The 13,210-nt window shown below is 42.2% G+C and overlaps 1 protein-coding gene across 7 annotated transcripts in view; it reads right to left on the bottom strand.

Moving 5' to 3' along the window:
- Positions 1-13,210, bottom strand: part of bahcc1b (BAH domain and coiled-coil containing 1b) — an 82,240-nt gene that overhangs the window by 14,358 nt on the left and 54,672 nt on the right. For all 7 annotated transcript variants that reach the window (XM_058406006.1, XM_058406007.1, XM_058406005.1 and 4 more), the window contains 5 exons: positions 11,689-12,037; positions 9,447-10,283; positions 5,764-5,921; positions 5,179-5,315; positions 4,761-4,868 (listed from right to left, as the gene is read on the bottom strand). In XM_058406006.1, the coding sequence (XP_058261989.1) occupies positions 4,761-4,868; positions 5,179-5,315; positions 5,764-5,921; positions 9,447-10,283; positions 11,689-12,037 (1,589 nt within the window). The remainder of the gene's footprint in view (positions 1-4,760; positions 4,869-5,178; positions 5,316-5,763; positions 5,922-9,446; positions 10,284-11,688; positions 12,038-13,210) is intronic.

The following is a 13,210-nucleotide window of genomic DNA, read 5'->3' as shown; positions in this document are numbered from 1 at the left end:
AGGGGAGGTAAAGCATGGAACACAACACAAAAACTCAGCAAGGAAGCTTATACTGCATGCAAGAAATTCTTTCTCTGCTATTTTGTGTTAATAGCAGACAATTATTTATCTGGGGTATTTATCAAATTAAGGAAAATTCTCTTTTAGAAAGGGCAAAATGAAAAACATATGTTTTAGTTTATTTATTACCTCTCCTTCTATTTATGTAAAAACACCTAAACACAGCCAAATGTGCATATCAGCCATAACATTAAAACTGTCTGTCTAACATAGGTAGGTCCCCATTGTGCCACAAAAATGGCTCTGACACGTCAAATCCACAAGACCTCTAAAGGTGTGCTGTGGTATCTGCCACAAATATGTTAGCAGCAGGTTCTTAAAGTCCTGTACTGCATGTTGTGAGGTGGGGTTTCAATGGATAGGACAGGTTTGCCCAATCCCACAGATGCTCAGTCAGATTGCAGGCCAAGTCAACACCCTGAACTCTTCCTCAAACTATTCCTGAAAAACTTTTGCAGTGTGGCAGGGAGCATTTCCCTGCTGAAAGACGCCATGCCATAAGGGGTATGTTGTAGTAAAAGGGTGTCCTTGGTGTGCAGCAATGTTTAGGCAGATTAAACATTGCCCAGAGCATCCCACTACCCCTGCTTGCTTGCCATCATTCCATAATGCATCCCGATGCCATCTCTTCCCCAGGTAATCTATCATATCCTCATGAACTTTTCAGCAATTTGTGCTCTTTGTAGCTCTTCTGTGGTATCGAAACAGACAGACTATGCTTTGCTGTACATATATACAGCCCTTCTCCCTTTTGAAAAGAGCACAGAAAAAGGTACAAAAGCAAAAGTGAAATTGTGATCTGTGAGAGAAAACGATTCTAGCATACAAGTAGAATGGAAACAAGAGAAGAGTAAGTGAAATAGAGAGAGATGGTGGAAAGAGATAATGAGACAGAGAGGAAAGTAGAGGGAAAGAGAGCAGAAGTGGGGGTGGGAGTACAGTCCTGAGGGAGTCTGTTGGCCAATCTGAATTGCAGCTCCGGATCGATAGACACTAACCTCTATCGACCTGCCACCTCACTCAGTATAGATGCAACCATCTAGTCCTGATACCCAACCCTGGTACCCAAGCACCCCTCGAACACACAGACCTGTAATCCCATACAGCCATGTTGCATTATCTTTAGCCTGTATGGACCTACAGGCTAAATAATAAATAATTGTTTACTATTAACACATTTTAAATAGCAAAGGAACAAGGAACAGAGCACTGAAATAGAACATCTCTTAACTTCCTACCTGAAAACATCTCTTTGTTGCCCTCTAACTTGGTTACTGTTCTTTATGCAAGACAGTCACATGTGTCTCAGGATAGAAGACAGGCTCAATTTCAGTTTTCAATTTCAGGGCATCTTACAGGCATGACAATGTTACATTTGTATTGTCAGTTCTCATGTTACAAAGTACCTGAATGTTTTCAAGGCAGTAAAACTCTAAAATCTGCAATGACTGCACCACAGGTTCTATATGCACTTTCACAGTGGCCATTAGGGGCTACAGAAAGGCCTTTTCCTTATCTACAGGAAAAAAGACATAGGAGCATTCTGCCTGACACAAAGTGCATCTGTATTCTGTGTCTGCTGCATTTGAATATAGCGCCAAGCATCAAAACTTCCCCTGGTGCCACAAGGGAGCGGGTCACTGTGGAAACTCAAGCGTAACCTGACACCAGCTCCGGAGCGAGCTTTGGAGACTGATTGTTTGGGCTCACTGAGTGCCATGGAGGGGCTGCCTATTAAAGCCCAGTGTGCGAGCAAAGCTGACAGATACGACCCTCCCCCTTTCTCAGCCTGTCGCTACCCGATGGCGACCTTCTAACCTCCTGACCCACAACGACCCTCCCAGCTCTTGTGTCAACCCTGTGTCACATTCCTCCTGTTAGCAGCCAAGCGGGTGGGAGCGTAGAGCGTGTGTGCATTTGTGTGTGCGTGTATAGAGAGAGGGGGTGGGTGTCTGAGACACACTGCCAGAGAATTCACAGCCCCCTAATTACAAAGCCCCTTCTCCTAAGAGAGGTCAGGATTACATAGTAATGAGATTCAGAGGAGGGGATTGATTAGAGAGCAAGGAGGAGAGCAAGTAAGGAAGAAATGGAGAGAGACATCATGGACAGAGTGAGTGAGTGAGTGAGAGCAAGACAATGAGAGGATAATAGCATAGTAGAAGCTGTAGGAGAGTGGGCTGTGTTTTTTGTTTGTTTCATTCGTCTCTATGGTGGGATAATCAAGTTCCTGAAGTTTCATCTAGCTCTGCTTCGGATTCTCAGTATAACATTATAGTAGGATCTGTAGGACTGAAGAACCTGGGTTTCACACATTAATACACACATTGGTTCTCACATGCAAATGGTTTGTAAAGCACCCAATCTCTGAAAACCATAGAGGTGGTGTATAATGTCATCCAGCCTGCAGCTCATACAGTGGAAAAGAAAACTTTCCATTTGTTTACTGTGGGGACACGACATGGTCCTAAAACATCCTATACACCTAATGGCAGTATGGGGTAAAATGGAATATATTTAAATATTTTAATAAAAATGATTTTGCCATTTAAAACCTAATTTAAAAAAAACATCAACTTATTTTTGATTAGACAACCTTGAAAGGTTACATGTTTGAGAGTGTGTATAACACCAGGCTTCACTTGCTGAGACCATAAGAAAAGAAATATCGCTGCCTTCTACTAATTTTGATTTGAATACCTCAGAAAATTAAACATCATGTTTCACAAATACACCATGAATGTTATGCTGAATGTATATTTTCACTTTGTATTTTTTTATAACGAATTACAATTATCTACTATAATTAAACTCTAGTGAAACAATTTAAATATCATAAAGGACCACATTTGGCCTACAGGCTGCCTGGTTATTGGGTCTGACCTCAAGGGTTATAAAAGAAGCAACACCAGGAGCTACCTATTGAGCTTTTGGTGTGTGTGTCTGTGTGTGTGTGTGTGTGTATGTCTGGAGTAATGCAGGGGATGACATGCTCATAATGCTCATAATAAGTCAAATAACACCCTTAAGTGTCTCACGTCCAATGCCACGAGAACCTGTTTGCTACTAATGTCTTATATTGACCTTTGACCTCATATAAGCCTCTGACAACAGGCAACACAACATTCCACTCCAGAGCAAGAAACACAGGGAAACAAAAAGAAGAAGATAAAAATCAAATAAAGCTGACATTCATTGCATAATCTACACTTAAAAAAGAGAATATGAGTTCTTCAGATTTAAGAGACCATCCACGGGCACAGGGAACCCAGACTCCAGGGATTCTGGGCACAGGGTGGAGGACACCCTGGATGGGGTGCCAACACATCACATGGCTCAAACAGACATACACTTACAAACCATATACAATTAAGAGATACCAATCAGCCTACAAAACTTGTCTTTGAAACAGAGAATGAAAACAGAGTACAGAGAAACCCCCCAAAATACAGAGAGAACATGCAAACACCACACACACTGAGCAGAAGGCAGGAATTGAACCCTCAAATCCCAATGTACAAGGCTAACACACTATGCCACCATGCCCTTAAGATTATTTATTTATTTACTTATTTAGTTTTTTTTCCCACTAGCTGCCTCACAATTCCACTGACATCTGGGTTTGATTTTGGACAAATTGGTTTTGGAGGGAGAGAGGAGGGCTTCATTTTTTCAGGGATTTGACAATACATGATCAAGTCATGTTGGATATGCAAAAACAAATTGTATTAATGTAACTCAATTCATTAATATAGAACCTTTTGAATTGCATAAGTTCAGTGAACCTTTTTTCAGGGTAGTGTTAGCCATTACCACATGAACAATGCATAAGCACATGAATAATATATAAACATGTGTTGTTTGTATGGTTATGACAGGAACATTGCATAAACACACATAAACCATTAACAGAAAGTCAGTGCTCTGAGGCTTTCCTCTCCCCTACAGGCTCTTCAAAAAGGTCTTTAGAACTCTGATAAATTCCAGTGGCATGAAGTTATCATTTGTTTTATTTGGTGGACGACATTATTAATGCCATGGCCAAATGTGGAGTGGGTAAAGCATGTGTAATTAAGCTCCAGCTCTTGTTCTCATTAGTGCTCCAATAATCAGCCTGGTCCATAATAAAACAGGAGTTTTCTTAATCAGGTAGGGTAAACAGGTTTGACCGAGTTTATCAAAATGTCTGCCTGGCATAAACAGAAGGGCATCTCAGGAGGTGATGCACATTCATCACAGTGATAACTTCTTGCTCTGACTTTGTGCCGGCATTTGGATGCCTCGTTTTATCAAATTAATATTGTTGGTGCGTCAAGGGTTAGAAGGAGTCGCAACACTTGTAGATAATCAATGGAAGTTGTAAATATGATTAATGAAGGGCTCTTTGCACTGATTAAGTACTTAGTCTGCCTCGTTTAAACCGATACCAGCCCCATTTACTTACACACAATGAGGGATAGTAGGGACTGTGCCTGGCGACTGTGTTTACTGCGTCAACTCTTTACAGTTATACACACAAAAGATATGAACCACTGCTAGGTTTAATTCTGCATGCTATACAACATGAGTGGAAAGAGGTCTTTTAAAGCTGTGTAAGGAATTTAAATGTTAATTTACAGGCACTCACTCTCTACTCACTGCACTCACTTTCTAACTGGCTTTCACATGCACAGTTTGAGAAACAAATAAAAGAAACTCACTTGACCCTCTTGACTGTATCTGTGGGGGCAGTTGGTCCTGGGGTAGGCTTGCGTTTCCGTGGTCTGCCAGGGCCTCGACGAGCTGGGCTTCTTGAGGTATCCTCTTTTCTGTGAACACACACTGTCAATCACTCTAATTCACACTAATGGTGTATAGTGGGTAGCATTAAGCCACCTTAATTGTTGCTGTGGCCAGGGGAGGGGGCTTAAGGGAGCACAGGGGACTTAACCTTCTGTCAATGGCTTAAGGAGGATGCTGCACATGCTGGGTGGCCTTGGCTGTTGTATTTGCACAGAGGGAAGAATGGCTTGGAAAGTGCTTACAAGAATGGGTATAAGGTACAGAATAGGTATGTATGTTTGTTCTTATGTGTGTAAATCCATGTGTGTGTGTGTGTGTGTGTGGGCCATCACTCACTGGTGGTCATGTTTTCTCTGTAGCTTGGTCAGCTCTTTCTGTTTCTCCTTGTAGCGCCGCTGCAGCTCAGCCAGTTGCACCCTCATCGCAAGCTCCTCCCTGTCCAATGTTTCCATTATACTCTTCACCGGACATGCCTGCAAACCCCACCCACACATCCCGCATGACATCAGCTACTGTGCTGGACATCAAATCTGACTGTACCTGTGTGCTTATGCAGAACTGACTAAAACAGGCCAACAATAGTTTTACCAAAATAAAAAACAAAACTATTTGATCAATTCACCACAACCAGAGGAACAAAGAATAAACATATTAGCTGAAATTCTGGACATTTGATTTTAAATTACTTTAGCTTCCTAAATCAAATAATTTTAAACTTTTACAATCATTGATAGGTCATTAAAGCAGGCAATGTGATGTATTAGCAAGTAATAATAGATTAATTGTTATACTTCTTATGCATTTTGTTTAGAAGTGAACCAAACAGACATCAACAGCAGTCAAAACAATAATAACCTGTGAAAAGAACACATGTGTAAAGACAGGTTTAGTATGGCTCAGGGACAGATGGGATAGTGATACCGGTTCATGTTGTGGTGTCCATTTCCACTTCCTGCGCAGGTTAAGTGTACGACGTAGAGGTGGGAAAGACTCAGTAGTGGTGAGTGGAGTCCCTTCTAGTGCACGTGCAGCTGCAAGGGTCGCCAGACTCTCTAGGTCAATGAGCAGTCTCTCCTCTCCTGCAGGGATAACCAATTATCATATTTTAAACAAAGTGTTGCACAATTCTGCCTTCACATGATGAGACAAATACTGAGGATCAGTGTGTGATAAGTTTATTTTCACAGATTGGCAGAAGGATCTGTGCAGAAAGACACTGGCTCCAGCTACATGGAAATATCTGCATTCATTATCCGCTGTCCACTTGAGTTAAACCTGTCTACAGTAATGAAAAACAAAGCTTCATTTATCTTCTGTCATTCTCATACACATACCCTTAGACAAGTGATCTGATGAGGTGGTACTATGTCTCATGCAAACAGAGTTAAAGAGACAAAAGTGATGACATGAGTGTGAAAAGAGAGGGCGAGACATAGTATACGTAAAGCAGAGGGCAAAATAAAGAGCAAACAGCCTCTAAGTACGAAGTTGTATTCTGCCAGCACCTTGTGTCTTTCAGTCTCTGAATGAGCGATGATGATAGCTATTAACCGAGAGCTTATCTCTGTACATGAGGCCTAGATGCCAGGAGCCATGTTACACAAAGACAAAAGTGAGAGAGAGAGAGCAAGAGAGAGAGAGAGAGAGAGAGAGAGAGAGAGAGAGATAAAGGGGGGATTTCTCTGCATTTATCTCAGTCATTAGGGCAGGCCACACGCTCACAGCAAATGAGCCTTGAATATTCATGACAGCCCAAGCTGGCCTAGGGACACCGAGGAGACTCTGTGTGCATTTTGCGTGTGCCTGTGTGTGTGTGCAAGAGAGAGTGAGCAAGAGAGAGACAGATGCCATATCGACACAAAATAAAACTGAATCATGGTCTATACACTCTAGCGGAGTGAGAGAGAGGAGGCTTGAGAGCAGGAGAAAGGGCAATGAAGGAAGAAAGTGTGAGAGAGAGGCAAAGGAGGAACAGGAAGGGGGAGAGAAGAGGAAGGCAAGCCCAGAGGGTGGTGGGAGGCAGGCAATAAGAGGTAAAGTGTTTATTGAGCCATCTATTTATTCTCAAACATGCCCTCATTACTGACATGGAAAGAATCCAATTTCCTCTACAGAGGGGAAAACCCGGGGAAATACACACATAGTGCACTGGCAGGGTGGAGTGTGCGGGTACAGGAGACAAGCATGGGAGAAATAGGGGACAGAAGGAAAGAAAATGAGGAGAAGGTGAGAAGGAATCAGGTAAAACTGGCAAAACTAGTGGAGAACTTCTTTAGAGTGACGATAAACCGTTTCGGCTTTGACATGAAAGGAAGTGAGTCAGAAAGAAAAAATTAAAAGGGAAGAACAGCAGAGAAGAGAAGTGAAAATTAATTTTTAAAAATACACAGATTATAGGAATTATAAAAATAAAAAGAAAATGTAAAATAGGGAAGGAAAAGAGAAAAGGAAAAGTGGGAAAAGGAAACTAAATAAAAAAAAGGCAAACAAAAAAGGGAAGAGAGCAGAACTGCTCTATCCAGTGGAGGTCTTTGGTTTCCCAGGGGTCTTTAGTATCCCATGTGATTGACATCACTATGGCAGTTATAGCACAGTGGTTTTCAAGCTGAAATCAATCTACAGTCAGCTCTAATGAGACAAGCTGAAACCACCATGCCAGCTACAGCTCCTGCAATCTCGCTGGCTGAAGGAACAGAGTGGAGGAAAAGGAAAGACTCAAGATCCCAGAGAGTACAGTCCAACTAGATCAACACCCTCAGACATCATTTTAGTTTGATTGGTACTTTCACAAAACCCAGTCGTTATTCATTTGAACATAATATGAGAATACATCGGGGAAGATGACCATTCACCAATTTCCCTTAAGTTAAAAAAAATAATAAATAAAATAAAAAAATTTAGATTGTTTTGAAATTGTTTTGGAAAACTAGCTACAAGGTTGAGATTATTGTAACAGCACAAATTACTAAGCTATAGAAGAGATGTATGAAATAGAAATGCTGAGATAAGTTTTGTAATGCAGGATTTGTGTACGAGAGTCATGAACATATTCACAGGCAGGCATACTGTACAAGCTGATGAAGTAACAGTTACACATTAGAACAATTTAATTAAATCAAGTCCCTGTTCTTAATAGACACAGTTAGAGATCACTACATTATAGGATACTAAAATCCATAATACATATTTATTATTGTTGAAATGCTGTTTATTACAGTTTTTTAATGCATTTATTATTGAAATTACTTCAGGACAGATATTGCACCATGTCGCTATATGAAATGGATGTAATTGCTAGCAAGGCAAAAAAAAGGAAACTATTTTAAAACTGATGAGTAAACATTACCCTGTTTTATAATAACTCAGTGACATCATTCATTACAGATATTATCATTTAGACTTTGTATAGTAGTTTGCTGGTACAAAAAAGTACAAAGCTAATGATGTCACTTTTAATAGACAGTCCAAATACACACACACACACACACACACACACACAGCTGAGTAATAAATGCAATGAATGCAGAAAGTGTTTTTATGATGTAGTGAAGCCATTTGGGATTTCTTAGCTTCTAGAGAATGTTAGTGTAAATAAAAACATCCTTTGGCAGGGAAGTGCAAAATGCTCCATGGAAAAGCAACAAGGCTTTAAAGCAGCTCTCACAACAATGGAGGCTAATTAGGCAACAAAAGCAGTGCAATCCTAAGAGGGAAAAGATCAGCTGCTTTTACCATTTCATCAACTCTTCACAGGGGGAAGACACAGGCAGCTGTGGAAAAGCTGGGCCTTTTTTCCATCTAAAATGAGCTTTATAAATGTGATCAAACAGGTTAAAGGGCAGTGGCAGGGGAGCACTCTCTCCCTCAGGATGACTCAATGGACATGGTCCAATCCACAGAGCCCGGGGGGTACATATCATTATGGCTGGCTTTTAAGATGGGCTCAATCCCTTTTAAGAAAAGCCTCCCCCAAGCCTTCACTCTGTCTCTCCCATAGGAAGTACAGAACCCCAGAAGGCTAGTGAGGACTTGATCTTTGGTCAGCAAAAGGCAAGAAAGGGTTTGAAGTATTGTGAGTGTATATGTAAAGTATGTGTATAAATTTAAACATGTGTGTATGGGTGAATGTATTGTTTGTGTATCAGGAAGCAAACTGGATGGTCAGTTGGGAATGGTCATTGTGTACATGTTTGTGTGTGTGCCCGTCTTGGAGGTATGGGTGGGGGCGGGCTTGTTATCTTTCCTTCACAGAAAGGACAGAAATCTGGCTGGGCTGAAAAGCCCTTTTGCACACCTCGTCTTGTGAGGAGAAGCAAAACAAAATGAAAGACACAGCCGTAGCCCTCCCCTGCTGCCTATATCACAGCGCTACAAGACTGCGCATGCAAAGCACTGATGAGAAATTAAATTGTGTGTACAAGTGAGGTGAGCGTGTGTGTGAGGCAGCTTTTGCTGCTCTGATAAAAGAAAAAGAAAAAAATACCACAGCCACTCTGTTGCTGCACTACCTGGCTTCCAAAATCAATTTTAGATTTGGATTAACAGTCATCTGATGTGCATGTGACTGCAGACTGTATTGGAAATATGCATGTTAGTTTGAGTACCTGCACTCTTCATGCTGTTCTTTTCTTGCTGCCGTCTCTCCAGCTCAGCAAGCTCACTCAGAAGCGCCATGCCATTTTGAGGGGGTGCTATACAAGCAGGCACTGCCACTGGGGCAGCCATCTGGGCATCTCTTGTGGCACAGAGGGCTGCTGCAATCAGGAGCTCCAGACTCCAGATGCAGGATCCAGGATACTGGTTACCAAGAGCAGAAAGCTCAGAGCAGGGAGAGGAGGGTGATGAAGCCTGAGTGACCTCCACATCTACAGATGTACTGGGTGAAGTACAGTTTTGGACATCCTCAGTTGGCTCCACAGAATGAATCTCCTGAGAAGCAGCAGGTGAATCCCAGACAGGATTCACAATATCTTCTTCCTGAGTTTTGACCTCCTCTGCTTGGTCCTGGACCTCCAAAAAACTGGGCTGATCAGAGGTGATGGTATTAGATGGTTCTATTTGTGAGATTTCCTCTACTGGTGAAGCACCCAGGCAGGGGGATTTAGAGGGGTGTTGACATACAGGTGGAGAGGGAGATGTAGGAGGGCAGGTAACACTCTTCTGTTCTTCATCCAACTCTTCCTTTTCTGCCAGCACCCTATTCACCTCTTGGACACCCTCCCTTTGGGGTCCCACCTGGGCAGCTGAAGTAGGGGATTCTGCTTCCTGGCACACACGCTTCTCCCCCATTGTGGAAAGTGGGAGGGGCTGTGGTGCTGGCTCAGCAGGTTCCGCTTGCTCTGCCTCCAGGTCAGCATGTTCAGCTAACTGGACTTCTTGTGGAGATGGACCAGCCTTGTAACCAATTGCAATGGCAGGATAAGTATAGCCTGGTGGAAGATCTGGGGGGAAAGCACATACAGGAAAAAAATTAGCTGGTCAAAATATCCCCGGCTCAGTTTGCATATAAAACATTTCAATTATAACTCACAGGAACAGCTCCTCCTGACACATAGCTTTACCATTCATTTGTTACAGTGTGACCTTACCAGTTAAAATACATTGCTCGGCTTCTAAAGCATGGTGTGTAGGTGATGGATATGATGTACATTCCTTCTCCATTGACAGGGTGCACCATTCAGAGACAGTGTTACATTTATCTATTACCACTCACACACATAATGGAGCCTGTACCATAAAGACTATGGTGGGCAGGCATGATCAAAATTTCCATGAATACTGAATTATGTTCAAGGGTGTTATGGATGCAGTGTGTGCACTGTTTGTGTGTGAGAGATTGCACACAAGAGTGTTTGCATATAATTTAGTCTCTGAGTGAGCATGTGTATTCATCTCATTTGGGGTGAGAGTGAAAATGATTGTGTGAGTAGCAGTGCGTATATGTATGTTTATGCAGTGCACACTTTTGTGTGCGTAGGTGTGAGTTTGTGTGTGTGTGTCTGAGAGAGAGAGAGGGAGAGAGAGAGAGAGAGAGAAAGGGAGCTGCAGCATAGCAGGGTATATTGATGACAGCATGGTGTCTGGATGTGATTGCAGAGCTAGCCCTGTCACCCCAGCACTGGGTTATTGATGGTATCCATCCGCCCTTCCTGACAAAGTAGACAGATGAATTTGTATCCTTCCGCCAGCCAGGCCTCAAGGACCCCTGAAGGATAAGAGAGCCCCTGTCTACTATCATCCTAGCCTCCCTTCCTTTGCACTGTCTTTTACAATATTCTCAAATCTATTCTTTCTCATATAGCTTAATAAGTTAAACGTGCATATATAAACAAATAGATGACACTCCAAAATGGATGAAAAAGGGCAAAGGAAACACTCCTACTTTTGTAATACAAACTGATTGTCAGTCATCAGTAATCAAAAAGCTATGTGGTTCTTCAAAGGCTCCATCTTTTTTATCTTCAGCTTTGTATGTTTCTCCCCAGACTGACTGTCCTTGAGAGGCAGACCAAAGTCTCCCCTCCATATCTCTTATACGCTCTATTTTTCGGCCTGGAGCCATGGAGCCAGGCATGATGGTAAGACCTTAACCTTGAGAATGGTAATGCAATGTTCCTTTTTTTCTCATCTGCATGCTCTTATTTCCCTTTAGAAGTATAAATGTTGGATGAAAAATGCTTCACCCTTTGAACCTGCATAAACTGACTTCTTAACAAAAAGAAGTAGCTAGATATTGCATGCATATACAAGCAATGAATTTTTGAGAAAGAAGATAAAGCCAGTAAAGAACACAACAGAACAGAATGCAAGTATACCAGGCCCTGTAATCATGGTTACTTCACTCACCAGGCTCCAGAGAGTGTGGGTAGTCCTGCGGTGGCTGGCCCTCTCCTCTCTTGTCTTGGGACTCAGCTTCTTTGGGTAGATGAGGGGTAGCATGGGGGCTGAGGGCAGGAGAGCGGGGTGCTGCTACAGCTGGGCTTGGCTCGGGGCAGGGGGTGCACGGAGTGCTCTTAGGATGGGGCCGTGGGGCTGGTGAGTGACAGCAGGGTGAGAGACGAGAAGCACACCCCCCTGGAGAGGAGGAAGAGCAACTTTTACTGGAGGAGAGGTAGGAGAAGGGTTTTGCTGATTTCAGGGTGCGAGCCTCAGGAGAACCTTCATCCAGGTCAATAGGGGGATCCTCAGGTTTCCTCTGTGGATGTGAAAAACAGAAAGATCATAGGGGGTCCAACAGCAGAGATGGAAGCTTATGCTTTTTATTTACAGTTACAGTATTCAACAGAAGTTAGTACATCCATGTGCAATATTACTAAAGTACCTAGACCTACTATATTAAAAATACAAGCCCCACAGTAGGACCTCCTGCAACAAAAGTCAGTATACCTTTCATTAATAAGATTCAAACCTTTAATTTTTTTAATACTTCCTATGTCCAAGTTGATGACAGTCTCAGTCCTTCTCAGCATGTAGTATACTATGTTGCACAATTCCTGTTGCTGTTCTGCCATTCTTCAGAGGCAATTATTTTAGTTGCTCTTTGCTGGAGAGGTTGTGTTGCTTTACATTTCTCTTTAAAATACCCCAAAGGTGTTCTAGTCAGATGAAATACTTGTCCAGGTTGTATTTGTCCCTTTTTACTTCCTTAGAAACTTTGTGTGATTCTTTTGGGCATTATCATGCTAGACTATTTATCTTCTGGAGACAGGGATTCATCTTCCCTGCCAGTATTTTGGTATATCCACAGGCATTCATGGTGCTATTTATAAATGTCATCTCCCCAAAACTCATTGTCAGGACTAAGCATTCACTGTGGTAGTCCTGGCCTGGCCACCAAACATGCTGGACAAATTTAACTTGGTCTTACCTGACCAAAGAATGTGCTCTGAATATTCATCAGGCTTCTTTTTTAGCAAAGTTTAATATTGCAGTTTTAGTTTCTTGGATGCCATCCACAGAGGCTGACATTATATAATGGCTTTTGCACTGTGTGAGCAGTCACAGAAAGTCTGATTTTCACTGATAACCCCTCTGTCAAGTATGAAGCACTTGCCCATCTGTATTTAAGAGCTAGATTGTGTGTAGAATGGTCTGTGTCGTATAAGGATGGCCACTGTGGCTCTGATTAGTGGGACTATGACTAGTTCTATACCCTCTGATTACTGCTGCAACTGTGTTTGGCTGATTTTTAGTTTGTCATGGATCTTCCTGTGTCCTTTTCCATCTTTGTCAAATCACACAATCAAATTTACCAGTTCCTCTGGAAATTCTTTGCCATGTGGAGCCATTATGCTGACATGGGTCCAAAACTAAGAAAGTTCTGATGGTTCCAAGTCATTATAACTGTTCATGACATTAGACTAATTAG

The sequence above is a fragment of the Hemibagrus wyckioides genome, linkage group LG13 (assembly GCF_019097595.1).
Source record: "Hemibagrus wyckioides isolate EC202008001 linkage group LG13, SWU_Hwy_1.0, whole genome shotgun sequence".
Classification (NCBI taxonomy): Eukaryota; Metazoa; Chordata; class Actinopteri; order Siluriformes; family Bagridae; genus Hemibagrus; species Hemibagrus wyckioides.
Note: the sequence above shows the minus strand (reverse complement) of the source record. Positions and strands in the feature narration are given on the sequence as shown.